The sequence below is a fragment of the Perna viridis genome, chromosome 5 (assembly GCF_037379345.1).
Source record: "Perna viridis isolate PV_CMFRI_1.1 ecotype Kerala chromosome 5, ASM3737934v1, whole genome shotgun sequence".
In the NCBI taxonomy this organism is placed as follows: domain Eukaryota; kingdom Metazoa; phylum Mollusca; class Bivalvia; order Mytilida; family Mytilidae; genus Perna; species Perna viridis.
The window spans coordinates 11,713,153-11,727,598 of NC_142449.1; the positions used below are offsets into that span (position 1 = coordinate 11,713,153).

The 14,446-nt window shown below is 33.7% G+C and overlaps 1 protein-coding gene across 7 annotated transcripts in view; it reads left to right on the forward strand.

The window, feature by feature from the left end:
- LOC148616034 (uncharacterized) overlaps window positions 1-1,518 on the forward strand; it is a 55,348-nt gene extending 53,830 nt beyond the window's left edge. For all 7 annotated transcript variants that reach the window (XM_088582673.1, XM_088582668.1, XM_088582671.1 and 4 more), the window contains 2 exons: window positions 148-387; window positions 1,051-1,518. In XM_088582673.1, the coding sequence (XP_088438799.1) occupies window positions 148-387; window positions 1,051-1,140 (330 nt within the window). In that variant the 3' untranslated portion in view covers window positions 1,141-1,518. The remainder of the gene's footprint in view (window positions 1-147; window positions 388-1,050) is intronic.
- Window positions 1,519-14,446: the final 12,928 nt, after the last annotated feature.

Sequence of the window (14,446 nt, forward strand, 5' to 3'; positions counted from 1 at the left end):
ATTTGAGGATGTAGACATTCAGTTAAAACTGCCCTACTTTTTGCCCTACATTTTGTCATTATGATAGAATTGTCCATTTGATTGTGTAATGTAATGGAAATAAATTACTGCAATTTATACTATAAGTGTATAAATTATATGTTATAGACCTCAACAGTGTCAACGCCTACATCTAAACCATTATTTCCTGGCTCTGGGCCTGCTAAGTCAGTAGCCCCACCACCAGGATTAAATTCCACTTGGGGGTTCTCTGAACCTTCTGCACCATCAGCCTGCAGGGGAGAAGAATTATTTGAGGAAGAACAGGACCCATGTGTTATTTGTCATGAGGAAATGACCCCTGACACAACAGTTAAGTTGGAATGTCATCACCGATTTCATGACGAGGTATTGTAAATTTAGGAAATATTGGAAATTGTTGTCATAGTAATAATGAAAACTGACATTCAGAATTTTTAACTGCTATTTAGTTAATTTAGATCACTTGTGACAAGTAACAAATGTTTTATGAGACTGTTTTCAGACTGTTTATAGAGTGAACATCAAGTGTATATTAAGTAGCACTCCATCATGCTCAATATGATTCATGATTGGAAAGTCTACATATTTTTATTTTTATTTTTTGTTTAAAGTGTTATTGAAAACAGAAAATAACATTGCCTTTTTATTTAACCTTTGTTCTTAGGAGATAAAAATTATATAGAATGCACTCTAGAATTAAAAATCTGTAAATGACACTTAAATACAATAGAAACTGTTGGATTTTCAACGTGAATTATTACCTAACAGCAGACAGATTGGAATGAATAATTATACATTTCACCATATAGTTCAAATTTTACATGATTGTTAGTCAAATATGTAGTTGATCATATTACATCATGATTTTGATTTTTCAAGTTTTGTTTTTGTGACAGGGAACATAGGGATACACATAGCAATCTTGTTTCATTTGGAAATTTATTTTAATGATGTAAGAAAATACCATATTTGTTTCCAGACATAAGATGACCTTAATAAAGTTGTAAATGAATTATTATTATATTTCAGTGCATCAGAAAGTGGTTGAGGGAGAACAGTACATGTCCAAACTGTAGAATCTATGCCTTGTTACCTGATGAATTCCCAACACTTAATTAGATGATAATGAGTGGCATTACTGCTATCTATGATGAATATCATATAAAAAGATTGATTTTAAATGCAACATTACTTTTGATTTAATACATGTACATATAGTATTGGTAATATTTATAAATGAGGAGACATGTCTTCATAGTCTGACATTTGTCCTTATTAGGTATTCTGTATATACCTCCAGACATACCAATGGATGTCCTGATTCTTGTTTTAAAGTCTATATGGGTTGAAATAATTATAATGAATAGTTGTCGACTATGTGTATGTAAATTTATTCAAGGCTGATGTGACTTACTTTAAGAATAGACATGAAAGAAATCTAAGAATGCATAGGCATTCAGTCATGACTCTAAATAATAAAATGTTATGAAAAAATAAGTTGTTTATTTCTATAGGGATGAATTGTTTTCACCATATGCATTTTTTCTGCATTCATATTTATTAACAGCAGATCATAGGTAAAAAAACTCCTAGATTCTCATCCATCTTTTCTGAAAATTTTGGGTAGTAGGGTGGGTACAATATTTTTTTCCCTACAGTATCTGTCACTCATGTTATTATTTTGTTTTATTTCCTTTTTGTCCTCTTTAACAGTTTAACAAGAAACTCTCATCAATTTCATTATTAAGTACTAGTGGTATGTGCAACAAACATCAAGAATTACAAAGTGATCACAAATTAAAAGTAGCCACTACAATGTTGATAAGCCATTATCAATAAAAGACGAGTGAGACTAAAAGTATTGAAGAAATGGTCCTATTCTTTTATTCTGCATGACGAAATGTTCTTAAAATGGTGGTGATTTATGACCACTGTTATTTCTTTAGTGTTTTCAGTTGATAAAACTTACTCGGATAAAACCTATGGAAAATTTAGAGAGTCCCTTATCATGCCAAACATTTAAATGCTTAAATCTCAAAAATGAGTGCATTAACCTATCTATTTTGTCTATATCAAAAGATTTCAAAACCCTTTGAAATTTTACTTATTCTTAAAAAGAGCAACGACCATCCTTAATCATTTTACTCAGTCTAGTACATGTACATCAATTCGGAGATGAGAATGCATTTTTATACAAATCGGCAAAAGGTTAGGCATCCTAATATAAGGATAATAAATAATAGTCTAATGCATGCAACGATGGATAATCCAAATAGAGAGATAGACAATTTGAAGTTTTTCGCAATATTTCGAATTAAAAAGACTTTATTTTAAAAATGGTAAGTATTGTTTATATAGTGTTTCTTTACGATATTCAGTGGTCACCACTTTCAAAACCATGAAAACATTATCTAATAAGTATCAATTTTCATAAATTTGAACAAATTACTAAGGATTTCAAAACTATAAACCTAATTTTGAGAAAACATTCTGATAATCTAAAATTTATTTTCACATGAGATAATTTTCAGCAGTATTGAATTGTATTGACAATCTCAAGTAGTGTCAATAAATGACCCAAGTCCGTTTTCAACTATCATAAGGCACTTGAATGCTTTTCCTTACAGCATGATAAATATGTTGTCACCCCTGCGGACAAAGCTTCAAACAACATTGTATTTGTTCGTAAGGAACCATTACCTCAATTGCTTAATCAAGGAATTGGGCTTAGGTAGTAACACCCGCGGTAATGCCCCCTACAAATGTACTATTTACAAAGATGAAATCCTCACTACCATAAGTCCTTCATGTCTCACTATGCAATACTATCTACTCTAGTAGTAAAAATTTTTGTTACATTTTGAGGAGTTATTTTTCAGCAACAAGTTGACATTCCAATGGACACTAATTGTGCTCCTCTCCTCGCCGACATGTATTCATACGAGACTGAATTTCTTACGAATAAAAATATAAAAGTTGATGAATCCTTTATTTCATATACAGATATATAAATGACATTGTCCATTAACCTCCCTTCTTTTGGTAAATGGTTACCTTCAGTTTTTCCCCCAAGAGCTCGAGAAAGAATACTAAAAGACTACAGAAACAACTTGTTCTGCATCTTCTTTGGACCTACATCTCGAATTCGACAACAGTGGTCATCTCAGTACTAAGATTTATGATAAATTAGACGACTTAGTTTTAAAATCATATTTTTTTCCTTATCCGTGCAGGAAATATACCTTCATCTGCATATGGTGTTAATATCTCACCATTATGCGCCATTTTATGTTTTGATCCATATGAATTTGCAGGTCTGAAGGTGCATATCAAATAGTTGATTGTTTGGGGTCGAACGCCAATGGACGCCAATGAAATGGATGATAAAATGGATATGATGATGAAATGAAACAAGGGATGGGACACAAGGATAATAGGGTCGACAAAATTTGATTGCCACTAGAAAATAGGGAGATGGGGAGGGTCGAGCAATTTAGCCTCCTGTGGCGGAGCGCAAAGGTTCCTACTCCTATCGAATACCACAGCAGGGTTCTTTAACGTGTGAGGAACGTGGCATCTTTCCCAACACGGTGCACCACTATGGTTTGCGGTCAGGTTTTCCGTATTATGGCCTGACAACCCCAGCATGTAACACGCCAGGGGTACCCCATTCCACCACCGAGGGCACACATCCCAGTTGCTCTGTGGGCAGAGCGTTTAGCCCCCGGCTAGGTTTCTGAGTACTATTTAGTCGCCTTTTACGACAAGCTTAGCGCTGCTGCAGGCTTATTCTTTTGACACCCGGACCTGCACATTGGTGCATATCAAATAGAGGATTTAGGGTATTAATTTAATGAGCATTGCTGTTCTAATTCTGTGTTGTAATCTTAATTGAAACAACAAATTCATATTTAACAGACTTTACTATTCATTTGTCTTCCCACTTCCTGAATTGATTTTAACAAATTGTGGCAGCAAAATATTCGACCCCGGGTTGGATCTCTACGTATAAACTTTTTTCGGTATTACACTACATCAATTTTTGCCTGTATAGCGCTTGGTGTTGCTACACCAAACCTCGTCCACAGGAATTGTAGAGACCGATCATTTCTAATGCTGGTAATTTGGATAGTTCTGAGCTAGTTTTCAGTAGCGGCGAGCATTCTATATAAGTGGATATCTATTTCTGTCTTTGTGTTGTATTTTGAAGTATTCCATGAAATTTGGTAAAGTATTAATTAAACTATTTTAACTCTACTGTAGTTTTCAAGCACAGTCCACATGCAGTCAGGAGATGTTGGTGCGTCTTATATAACTTTTTAGTTTGATTATGAGTGATTGCCGTCGTTCATTTATCGTGGTATTTTAAGTCTTGTCGGGCATTTCAGAGCTAGGTTAAAGGTGGGTTTTCACTTGTTGAAGACCTTATGTTGAACTCTAAAGGTTTTTTTTTTGTTTTTGATTTATACTGGTGTATTTGTTGCGGTCACCACGTCCGCTATTATTTGCAATACCATGTAAATGTCATTTAATCACCACTGTTATTTTCATGCCGCAAATAGGGAGGTTTATCACGCTATAAAACCTAGAATTAACTCATCATTTCGTTTGAAATGCCTGTACCAAGTCAGAACCATTGCGGTACCAGTTGTTTTGGTGTTGTTATATTTGTTTTGGACGACTTGATAATGAATCGGATTAGTGTTCGGTATCTTTGTTGTTGCCCTAATTTCCATGAGGTCCAGACAAATACTTCAATGACAATGAAAGGCTCTCTTTGAAATTGTAAAAGATTGTGATTGATTTATGGCGTTACGAGTTATGACTGTAGGGGCAGTTTTTTCTTGATGTTAAGGTTGGGATTAATTTCGGAGATTGCCACTTGACCCATTTACAAATTAGGGACTTAAAAGGGACCACTTCAATTTGGATCATTTCTAATCCTTTGTCAGATATCTAATAGCAATCAAATTTCAAAACTGTATCAAGATTGAATGCAGTGTCAATAGCAGTACCATCTGCTCAATGTTCGACTTCTACAGTCGTACCAATTAAGCTACACCCTGCAAAGCATTTTATTACATTACAAATGCAATTTGTGTCAGAATGAATTTTCATTGAAAGTGAAGTAGTCTAAATTATCAAGTTAATCTTTTGTGTTTATATTAATTGAGTAATGTGAAAGAAAAAAGCAATGAATATGTATGTGTATACCACACTCGAAGTATTTTTTCTTCAATAGTTGCTTTGAGCTGTTTTCACTTTTTGTATTTCTAGTTCTAATAAACAGAAATTTGATATTAGGCAGAAGCTTAAAACGTAAGACTCATTCCTATCAAGGTGCTCAAGGAATTTGTTTATGCATAGACTCTTTCGCTGTACCTGTTTATAATGATGTTTTGGAGGCAGCTGCAGTCTGCCCTGTGGTATGAGAATTTCCACCAATGTGTGGCCTTGGGTTGACATTTTCATTCCGGTGGGGGTGTTGTCTCTTTAACATACACACCATGTATATTATCATTATGATAAACAATCTGTAACCAACCATAAAGTATCTTTGAAAAAAAGAAACCTTCTACAGGAACTAACTATAGCAACAGGTGTATTCCATTACACTGTAAACAAACCATCACACCTATAAAGTCCCACATACCCTTCTGTTGGTGACAAAAAATTATGAAATGAAACATGTTTTTCATATATATAAAGGAAAAATCATGCATTTTAGAAGCATTTTCTGTTGTGTGCATCCACTAACCATTTTCCTGATACAAATTAGTATTCTTTTTATTATTATTATTATTATCTAGGAATGGCTTTTTTTTTATCTTTATTCCAGTTTTTTCCCCTCAAAATATTTATTTGTTACATTGTAATTAAACTTCTTACTTATATAAAATATTTTGTTATATGTCGGAGGTCACAAAGAAATTTGATATATTTAAACTCAGTTAACAACAATGGATCCACTAATTATTTTCCTGGTTCAATTTAGTAATAATGTTTTTTACATAAATTAGGAATGGCTTTTTTCATTTATCTTTATTATGTCGCCCCAGACGAATATCGGGGCGACATTTGTTATTGTACTGTTTCTTCTTCTCCTTCTTCTTATTTTTTTTTCTTCAAATGATTTTTGTCCAGAGTTTTTAGAGAGCATCACTAAAGGGAATGAATTGAAACTTGGTATGGAGGTAGATGGTATTGAGAAGGGGTGCACCAGAACTTTTGGCGAAAAAATGGCTACCGTTACCATGGAAACTTAAAAAGTTCATAATCTAGGACATTGCAATATCTCGGAAACCTAGATGGCTAGAAACTTGAAATTTGATATGGTGGTAGAACTCAATGTGCCTTATAATATTCAGGGAAAAAGTGAATCGATATTTGCCAGTGAAAATTTCATGGATACCAAAATCCACTTTTTTCACACCTATAACTTTTTTATTTAGTAGGAAATTTTAATGACATTTTGTTGTATGCTGCGTCTCATTAGTATCTCGGAATTCGTAAAAAAAATTTTGCCAATATGCCGCCATTTTCCAAATGGGTACCAAAGTTCATAATCTAGGACATTGCAATATCTCGGAAACCTAGGTGGCTAGAAACTTGAAATTTGGTATGGTGGTACAGTTAAATAATCCTAATGAAATTCAGCAAAAAAAGTGAATCGATATGTTGTCTGTTCCTATGGCAACGAAAAACTAAAAATTTCTTGGATTCCGAAATCCACTTTTTTCACACGGTCACAAGTTTTTTATTCATTGAACAAACTTGATGAAACTAAGTAATATAGTGCGTATCATGTAGACCTCGGAATCCAACCTAAAATTCTGACGAAAAGTCGCCATTTTCAAAATGGCTGCCGTAAGTCACAGTCTAGGACATTGCCTTATCTGCTACAAATAGGGGTTGTATAGGTATAACAATACAATATTAAAATTGGGAACTTAAATGGTTGCTCGCAATGGCAATTCTAGTTTTATTTTGCTTTTGTTTTGTTTGGTTTTTTTCTTCAAAAAAGTTGTTGCATCGGACGGAAACTTATAACAAGTAAAATATTGTCGGATATAAAAAAAAATTGATTTAATTTCAGTAAACAACAAAGATCAAAATGTACAATTGTCATATTTTGTAGTTGAGTCAGTGCCCAATAATCTATTATCTAATTGGCATTGCAATCAGACTTACTTTTGATGTAAATATTATATAATTCGTATAAAGACATCCTGTTGAAACTGTCCTGCATACTCAGTATCTCATTACTATCAAATTACTGATATATTCATCCTCAAACATTTATATAACTGTAACTTATTACAAATAAATCCCTTATACATGGTAGAATTCAACGGTGTCAACTACAACATCTAAACCATCATTTCTTGGCCTGGGTTCTAGGCTAAAAACCACTAATTCCACTTCCCATAGGCTTCTATGCTAATTTCACAATATTCAATGGCTTCTCTGGACTTTACCTTAACTTTAACCTGCAGAGTACTATATATCAGCATTATTCTACATATGTCAGCTTACAATCCTCAGAATGGCATGTGGGGTTAGCAGACTTGCAGTGCAGTACTGGTCACCGGAAGTGAAGTGTCTATAAATAGCATGGGAAATCCCAGTGTTTTCACAAGATAGGGGTATATTTAGAAATCATTATGGAGATTAGGTTTCACATCACAAGAAGCAAAATGCACCTATAAAATGTACAGAAATGTTTTTCCTTTCAGAAACTGTTTAAATTTTTTAAATGAGATGAGAACTTTTTTCACAGCACTATGAGGAACAGGGGTAATTTCTGCGTAGGACTATTTTTGCGTACGTTCCAAATGCTCATTGGTTGAATTGGTGGTCTGTAACCTCTACCAAGTCAGTTCACTCACCAGTATATCTGACAACAGAGTTTAAGCTCCATTGTTACTAATTCAGTAAATGAATACATTTAACAAAACTGGCACTTACTTTGGACTGTTCCAGTTAAAAAAAGTTGAAGATCACAGTAAACTCACTGTAATGAGGTATTGAATTTAGGTATTGAGATTATAAACCTGATTTATCGGACATGCTTGTACCAAGTTAGGACTATTGCAGTGGTTTCCAACTTTTCGGTTTTATCCTGATATTGTCATTTGATATAGGGATTTCCTTTTGACTTTTCCTTTTGACTTTTGCCTAGATTTTATCAGTTCGGTAATTTTGCTACACCCTTCATATGTTAAAAACATTCAACCCTATCATAAATGAATATCCATTGTAAAACGAAATCCAGGTTACATGAGACAGATGGTCTTCATATTTACAGGTTAATATAACAAAGAATGCATTACAAAGGGTTATTTTTTAATCTTTGTATTTTACGAAATGTTATTGCTGAGTAAAGGAGGAAAGTGAAATATAACTTTTTACTTTGCACTGATAAAGTGTAAAGTTAACACTAAAAAAAATAAGATAAAATTTTACATGTAATGCATAGTTATCGACTACTTGTATGTAAATTTATTCAAGGTTCTGCAGGTGAACGCATCTGTATTGAATCATGCCTATATAATAAAATTTTATTAAAAAAAAAAGATCTTCCTTTTTGTACTTGTACTCAGTTTTGCTTTCACTAAATGCACTCTGTCAGCCTGTTCATTTATATACATTAGATGTAGATGTATTAACAGTCTGTTTTTAGAAATTAGAACATGATGTTTATGATTTATTATGAAGTCTGCAAATTCTTGTCCTAGGCTTATTTTCTCATGTACCTAAATACGGTTTTCATTGACTTGGTATTTGACAGCTTTGAAGGAACAATGTATCTTCAATGCATCTTTAAAAATAATATTTCCTATTTACAGAATATCGAGCATCTATTTTACAAAAAGTGTCTTATATTAAAGAAATGTTTCGTGTAATCTCCATGATTACTAAAAAATGTTTTCACTACATGGTAAAGAAGATACATGTTTACATAAAGTGTCAAATTAATGGTGTGGTAATACATACTTGCCCCATCTGTTCAGGATTCGACCCTTACGGTCACATTAATTTATAAATTTGTAGTGTGTGCAAAAATGATTTTTTTTATTAAAGTAAAAATGTATATAACAAGAATGGATATGTGTGAATATGTCATAGAGACAACCGGGTTGTTAAAATGTCATCTCAAGGCCATCCATCTGTAGTGAACGATGAGTTACCCTCAAGTCACAGGGCAGGCTGCACCTGACCTCAAAACAACATTGTACATTGGTACAGCATCATGGTTGCACCTATAGACTCGAGCAACATAAAAGTCAACTAAAAATGAAAATGAAACAAGACATGCAGAGATTAGGAATTCTTGGCTTGGACATACGCTAAAATGCGGCCGGATTAAATTACTTTGGAATGATTACAACCCATTTTCTTTTAAATCTGGCCACTGTGGAAAAATACTACACAATTAAACACACCTTAAAAGTATGAATCATTAATATGGAACTTCCTGGGAACTATTTATTGTATAATGAGAGAGAAACAATGAAGGTGTTGTGTTGTCCAACTCAAAGTATTTCTTCTTCAATACTTTTGCTTTTTGTACATTTGAAATATTCTTCTTTTCATTGAAGCAGGAAACCAAATTCCACACCATTCACACCAAAGGATTTCAATACCAATCATATGTGCTTAAAACAAGTCCATAGTTCTGCCTAACAGGAAGTTGTTATTGGACAGCAGCCAAAATTGCAAATTTATCATCGTGTTACAAGGGTTTTTCTTATTCCTTTCTGAAAGTCAAATTTTACCTTTAGAAACTGCTCTTACCTTAGAAAGTTAGTTTTTCATAAGTAATAACAAACAAATATATGCATTAAAATTGTAGTAGAGAAAATAAGACCTTCATCATGCAGATTTCTCAAAGTACAAAGTTTATTGATTTGTGTTTGCGAAATGATTTTAATGAGCAAGGATACAGCATGGTCGAGGTGTAGCGGATTTGCCTGCAGCAGTTGTTCCATCACCCACACCATTTTCCCTTCCACTTCCTCTGCTGATTTTAACAACTTGTGTCAGCAACACCAAAAACCACTAAAATTTTAATAAAGGCTATAGGACAGTATACTCCACCAGAAGTATGAACATATTTTAATATTCTATCAAACAGTATAAAAAATGATAATCAAGGAAACCGAACGAAAGAATTTTTGTGAAAGTGGCTTCAGTGTTAATAAAACTTAGACACCAGACCTGTCAAACCCTTCTGTGAGTGACAAGAACATACGTTTCATATAAAGTAATAGGGAAAATATGTTCCGTAATTATACGAAGCTATCATTTTATATACTGTACATCCACCGACATTTTCATGATTCAATTTAGTATTCATGTTCTTCATATATTTAGTTTTTAATATTTATTCTATTTTTTTCACATATTCATGAGCTGCACCATAATTAAACATGTTACATAAATAAAATCTTACGTAATATGTGGGATATAAAAAGAAATTGATAGATTTAAATTCGATAAACGAAAGGATCAAAATTATACAATTGTCATATTTTTTTTGTTGAGTCAGTGCCCAAAAACATATCTAAATTAGTTTTTGATGTACCAATTATATAATTTGTGTAGACATTCTGTTAAATCTGTCCTGCATACTCAGTATACATTATGATCAATTTGCTGAAATGCCCTACCATCAATTTCTGGTCTAATGCCTGCCAAGTCAGTGGCCCCGCCCGGGGATCAAATTCCTCTTAAAGGTTTACTACCTCATCAGCCTACAGGGGAAAAGAATTACGTATTATTTGTCATGAGGAAATGACCCCTGACACAACGGTTGAAATGTCATGACCGAGTTCATGACGATGCTTAAATTCAGGCAATATTTGAAATTACTTACATTCTCAAATTTTAACCATTATTAAGTTTATCAAGAACACTTGCACACTGCATAATACAGATTTAAACAAATTAAAAATGTTTATATGCAAATACATGTATGTTGATTGGGAAGTTTTATGAGAGTTTTTACATGTAAAAATAGAGTAAAATCATTTTGTTTTAATCTTAAATTGATTTAAATTGAATGCGCAATCCTGCTCACCTTAACATGTGGTCTTCATATATAGGTTTTTTTAATATGATACATATGATGCACTGCTTTTATAAATATTTAATCTGGCGAATATTCCCAGTCAGGCTAACCTTGTTACCGATGTGCTCAAACGAAAATAACAACTGAAGAGTAATAACATTACCGAACTGATCATCTTTAGGCAATAATGCAAATAAAAAAAGTCTTAATGGAAAGTCCATAAAACAAATAGCAATATCATAATAAAAACTGGAAAGTTGGAAACCAACACAAAGCTCTTGGGTTGGTACAAGCATTTCCCATAGAAATGTTAGATTAAACAAAGATTTATATAGTTCGCTAATTTTCTCGCTTCCATTACGGTAAAATATTTTCGGTTTATATCAACAAAATCGGGCAGCACAAAATGTCACCGGTCAAATGGTATGTCAAATGACTGACAAGGCTTTGCCTAACTTGATGGTTGAAAAGTCCCCTTGACGTTACAGGCATTCCATTTGTAAGGCTGTTTCAGTTTGCAGAATCAGAAAAAGTTATTTTTCCTGAAAAATTCGAAAAATTTTCTGGAAGCCCTCAATTCAAGATTATTATCAAAATTCAATAGATTTACGACCTATGAATTTACAGCTGTTTACGCTTCTATTCCCACATACAGTTAAAATTCTGACTCTAAGAGTAATCAAGGGAACCAAGGTTATAGCGGTAATCAAAAGAATGTAATCCAGGGACAAAGACCAGATATTGAAAACAGACATACAGAACAAATGACATAAAGTAACTAAAATCATACATACAAAGTACCAAAGGCAAATGAGAAACTTGGACTCCACTAAAAACTGGGAACATGGACCAGGTGCACCGGTAGGGTAAGCGTCCTTTGCGTTTCTAGAAACACCCGCCGAGTTGTTCATAACAAGTAAAGTCTGGGGTAGACGAAAGAGGTAAGGAAAACTATGACACGTTGAACAAAATCAGTTTTCATGGTGCAGATGGATACACCGTAACGATCCACTGTAGTGATTACTTTAATCTTGTAGCAATATAACCTTGTTCCAGAGGCCTATTTGTAAGAATTCTAGCGCTTAGTTTCGGCAAGCTCTGGCAGGTGCTAAAGGGATGTTGCCACAGATGAAAGGAAAGTTGACAATTCTAAATGAAAAATCATTATGTTTGCCGTAAAGTTTGGTCAATAGTTTTTCTTTACCATCGATTTCTAAGTGTCGGTCAAGATATGAGGTTGACTTCACAGTGTTTGTAGTATCCTTTATTTCAAGTTCTTTTGGGTAGATGTGATGTATTAAATACCCAAAAAAGGTTTGTTTAAAAATAACACGTTCTCTACATAACGGAAACAGATTAAAGGATCTACCTAAACGATATTCCTTCTTTCGGATCAGATGAGCTATAAAGTCAGCCTCATAAGAGTGAGGGAATAGGTCAACAAGTAGAGAAGCACAATTTGTTCCCACTGGAATGCCGAAAATGTTGAAAAACGCGTCCACCACACTGGATAAATATTGTCGATTAAAAATGCCAGCATTTTGTAAACATCTTCTTCTGTATATTTGGAAGATGATTTGAAATTGTTTCTTACAAAGTATGAGGAATCTCTACCAAGATCTATATATTTGTATCTAGGTGTACCATCTTTTTTTGAAAAACAACGATATATAATGTTTTTACTAACATACTTCGTTGTTACTCCAAAAAATACGGCACACCTATATATAAGTATGTAGTGCTTGGTAGAGATTCTTCATACTTTGTAAAAACGACTTCAAATCATCTTCCAAATATATCGAAGATGTTTTCAAAATACTGAATTTTTTTACCAGTGTGGTGGACTTGTTTTTCATCTCACGGTCAGCATTCGAATGAATACAAATTGTGCATTTCTACTCGCTGGCCTATTCCTTCACTCTCATGATGCTGATTTTATAAAATGTAGATAATTTAATCCAAAGGGAGGAACACCGTTTAGCCAGATCCTTTGATCCCAGTTTCCGCTATATAGATGACGTATTTTCGTTATACAATTCTACATCCGGGGATTTTAAACACTGAATCTACAGAACTTGTGATAAAGGATACTACAGACAATGTGAAGTCAGCCTCATATCTTGAACTACACTTAGAGATCGATGGATAAAGGAAACTATTGACCAAACTATACGACAAACGGAATGAGTTTTCATTCCGCATTGTCAACTTTTCTTCCTGTGACAACATCCCTTCAGCACCTGCGTATGGAGTTTTCATATCACAACTCATACACGTTATGCCAAAGCCTTTTGTAAATACGCAGACTTTTTGTACCGAGCTAAACTTCTGACCATTAGGCTTCTGAAACAGGGTCATCACTACAGAAGTTTGATGGTCGTCATGACCGTAGATCGTTACAGTATATCCATCTGCACCATGAGAACCGTGTCAACGTGTCATAATTTCCATTTCCTCTTTCGTCTACCCCAGACTGAACTTTTTATGAGCAGCTCGGCGGGTGTTTCTAGAGAAGCAGAGGACACTTACTCTGCCGGTGCACCTGGTCCATGCTCCCAGCTTTGTACGTATTATTTTTATTATATCATTTTTTTGTTGAGTGAGTCTATTTTCCATATCTAGCCTTAGTCTCTGGACTACATTCGTATTTTTTTTCAAGAACCTTGGTTCCCTTGATTACTCTTTCGCCCTCTTATTAAAAAATGTTATAAGCTGACTGTTATATTCGTTTACCTCTCAAGGACTTGACATGAACTCATAGGAGATGACGTCTATAAGCAGTCCATTTTTGGTTCCATTCAATTCAATGAAATGGACAACAGAGTCTGTCTTTGGTTGTGATTTTCACTCATTAAAAAGCTCCTTTAAAACTGAAGGAGTTTCAGTGTTTTTGAAACTTCCGAGGAAGGTATTTATAATATGGGATAAGTTCTGTAAAGTCTTGTCAGGGTATTAAAACATTTGTCAGAATCTAAGCCTGAGATTTGATTCGTGTTTTTTTTTTTCTTAATAATTCTTCAATAACAGTTGGTTTAGGTAGCCATCAAAACTGATTAAAATCAGTAGTTGTTACATTATGTTCATGTCATATACTGATAACAATGTACATGCAGTTACTTTTAACAAACTATTCAGACATCTTTGCAGAATGACAGGTTATGTTTAGCCTTAAGTTCAGATTTCATTTACTTTATAAAACTGATGTTGGATTTTATAATGGTGAACCATATTTCGATATGCGATTCTATTTGGCCTTTAACAAACGTGTATATGTCACTTCAATGTGTGTATACATAAGACTAATTATTGTTCTGTTATAGATGTTTCTAGTCAATTGTACGTTTTGAGATA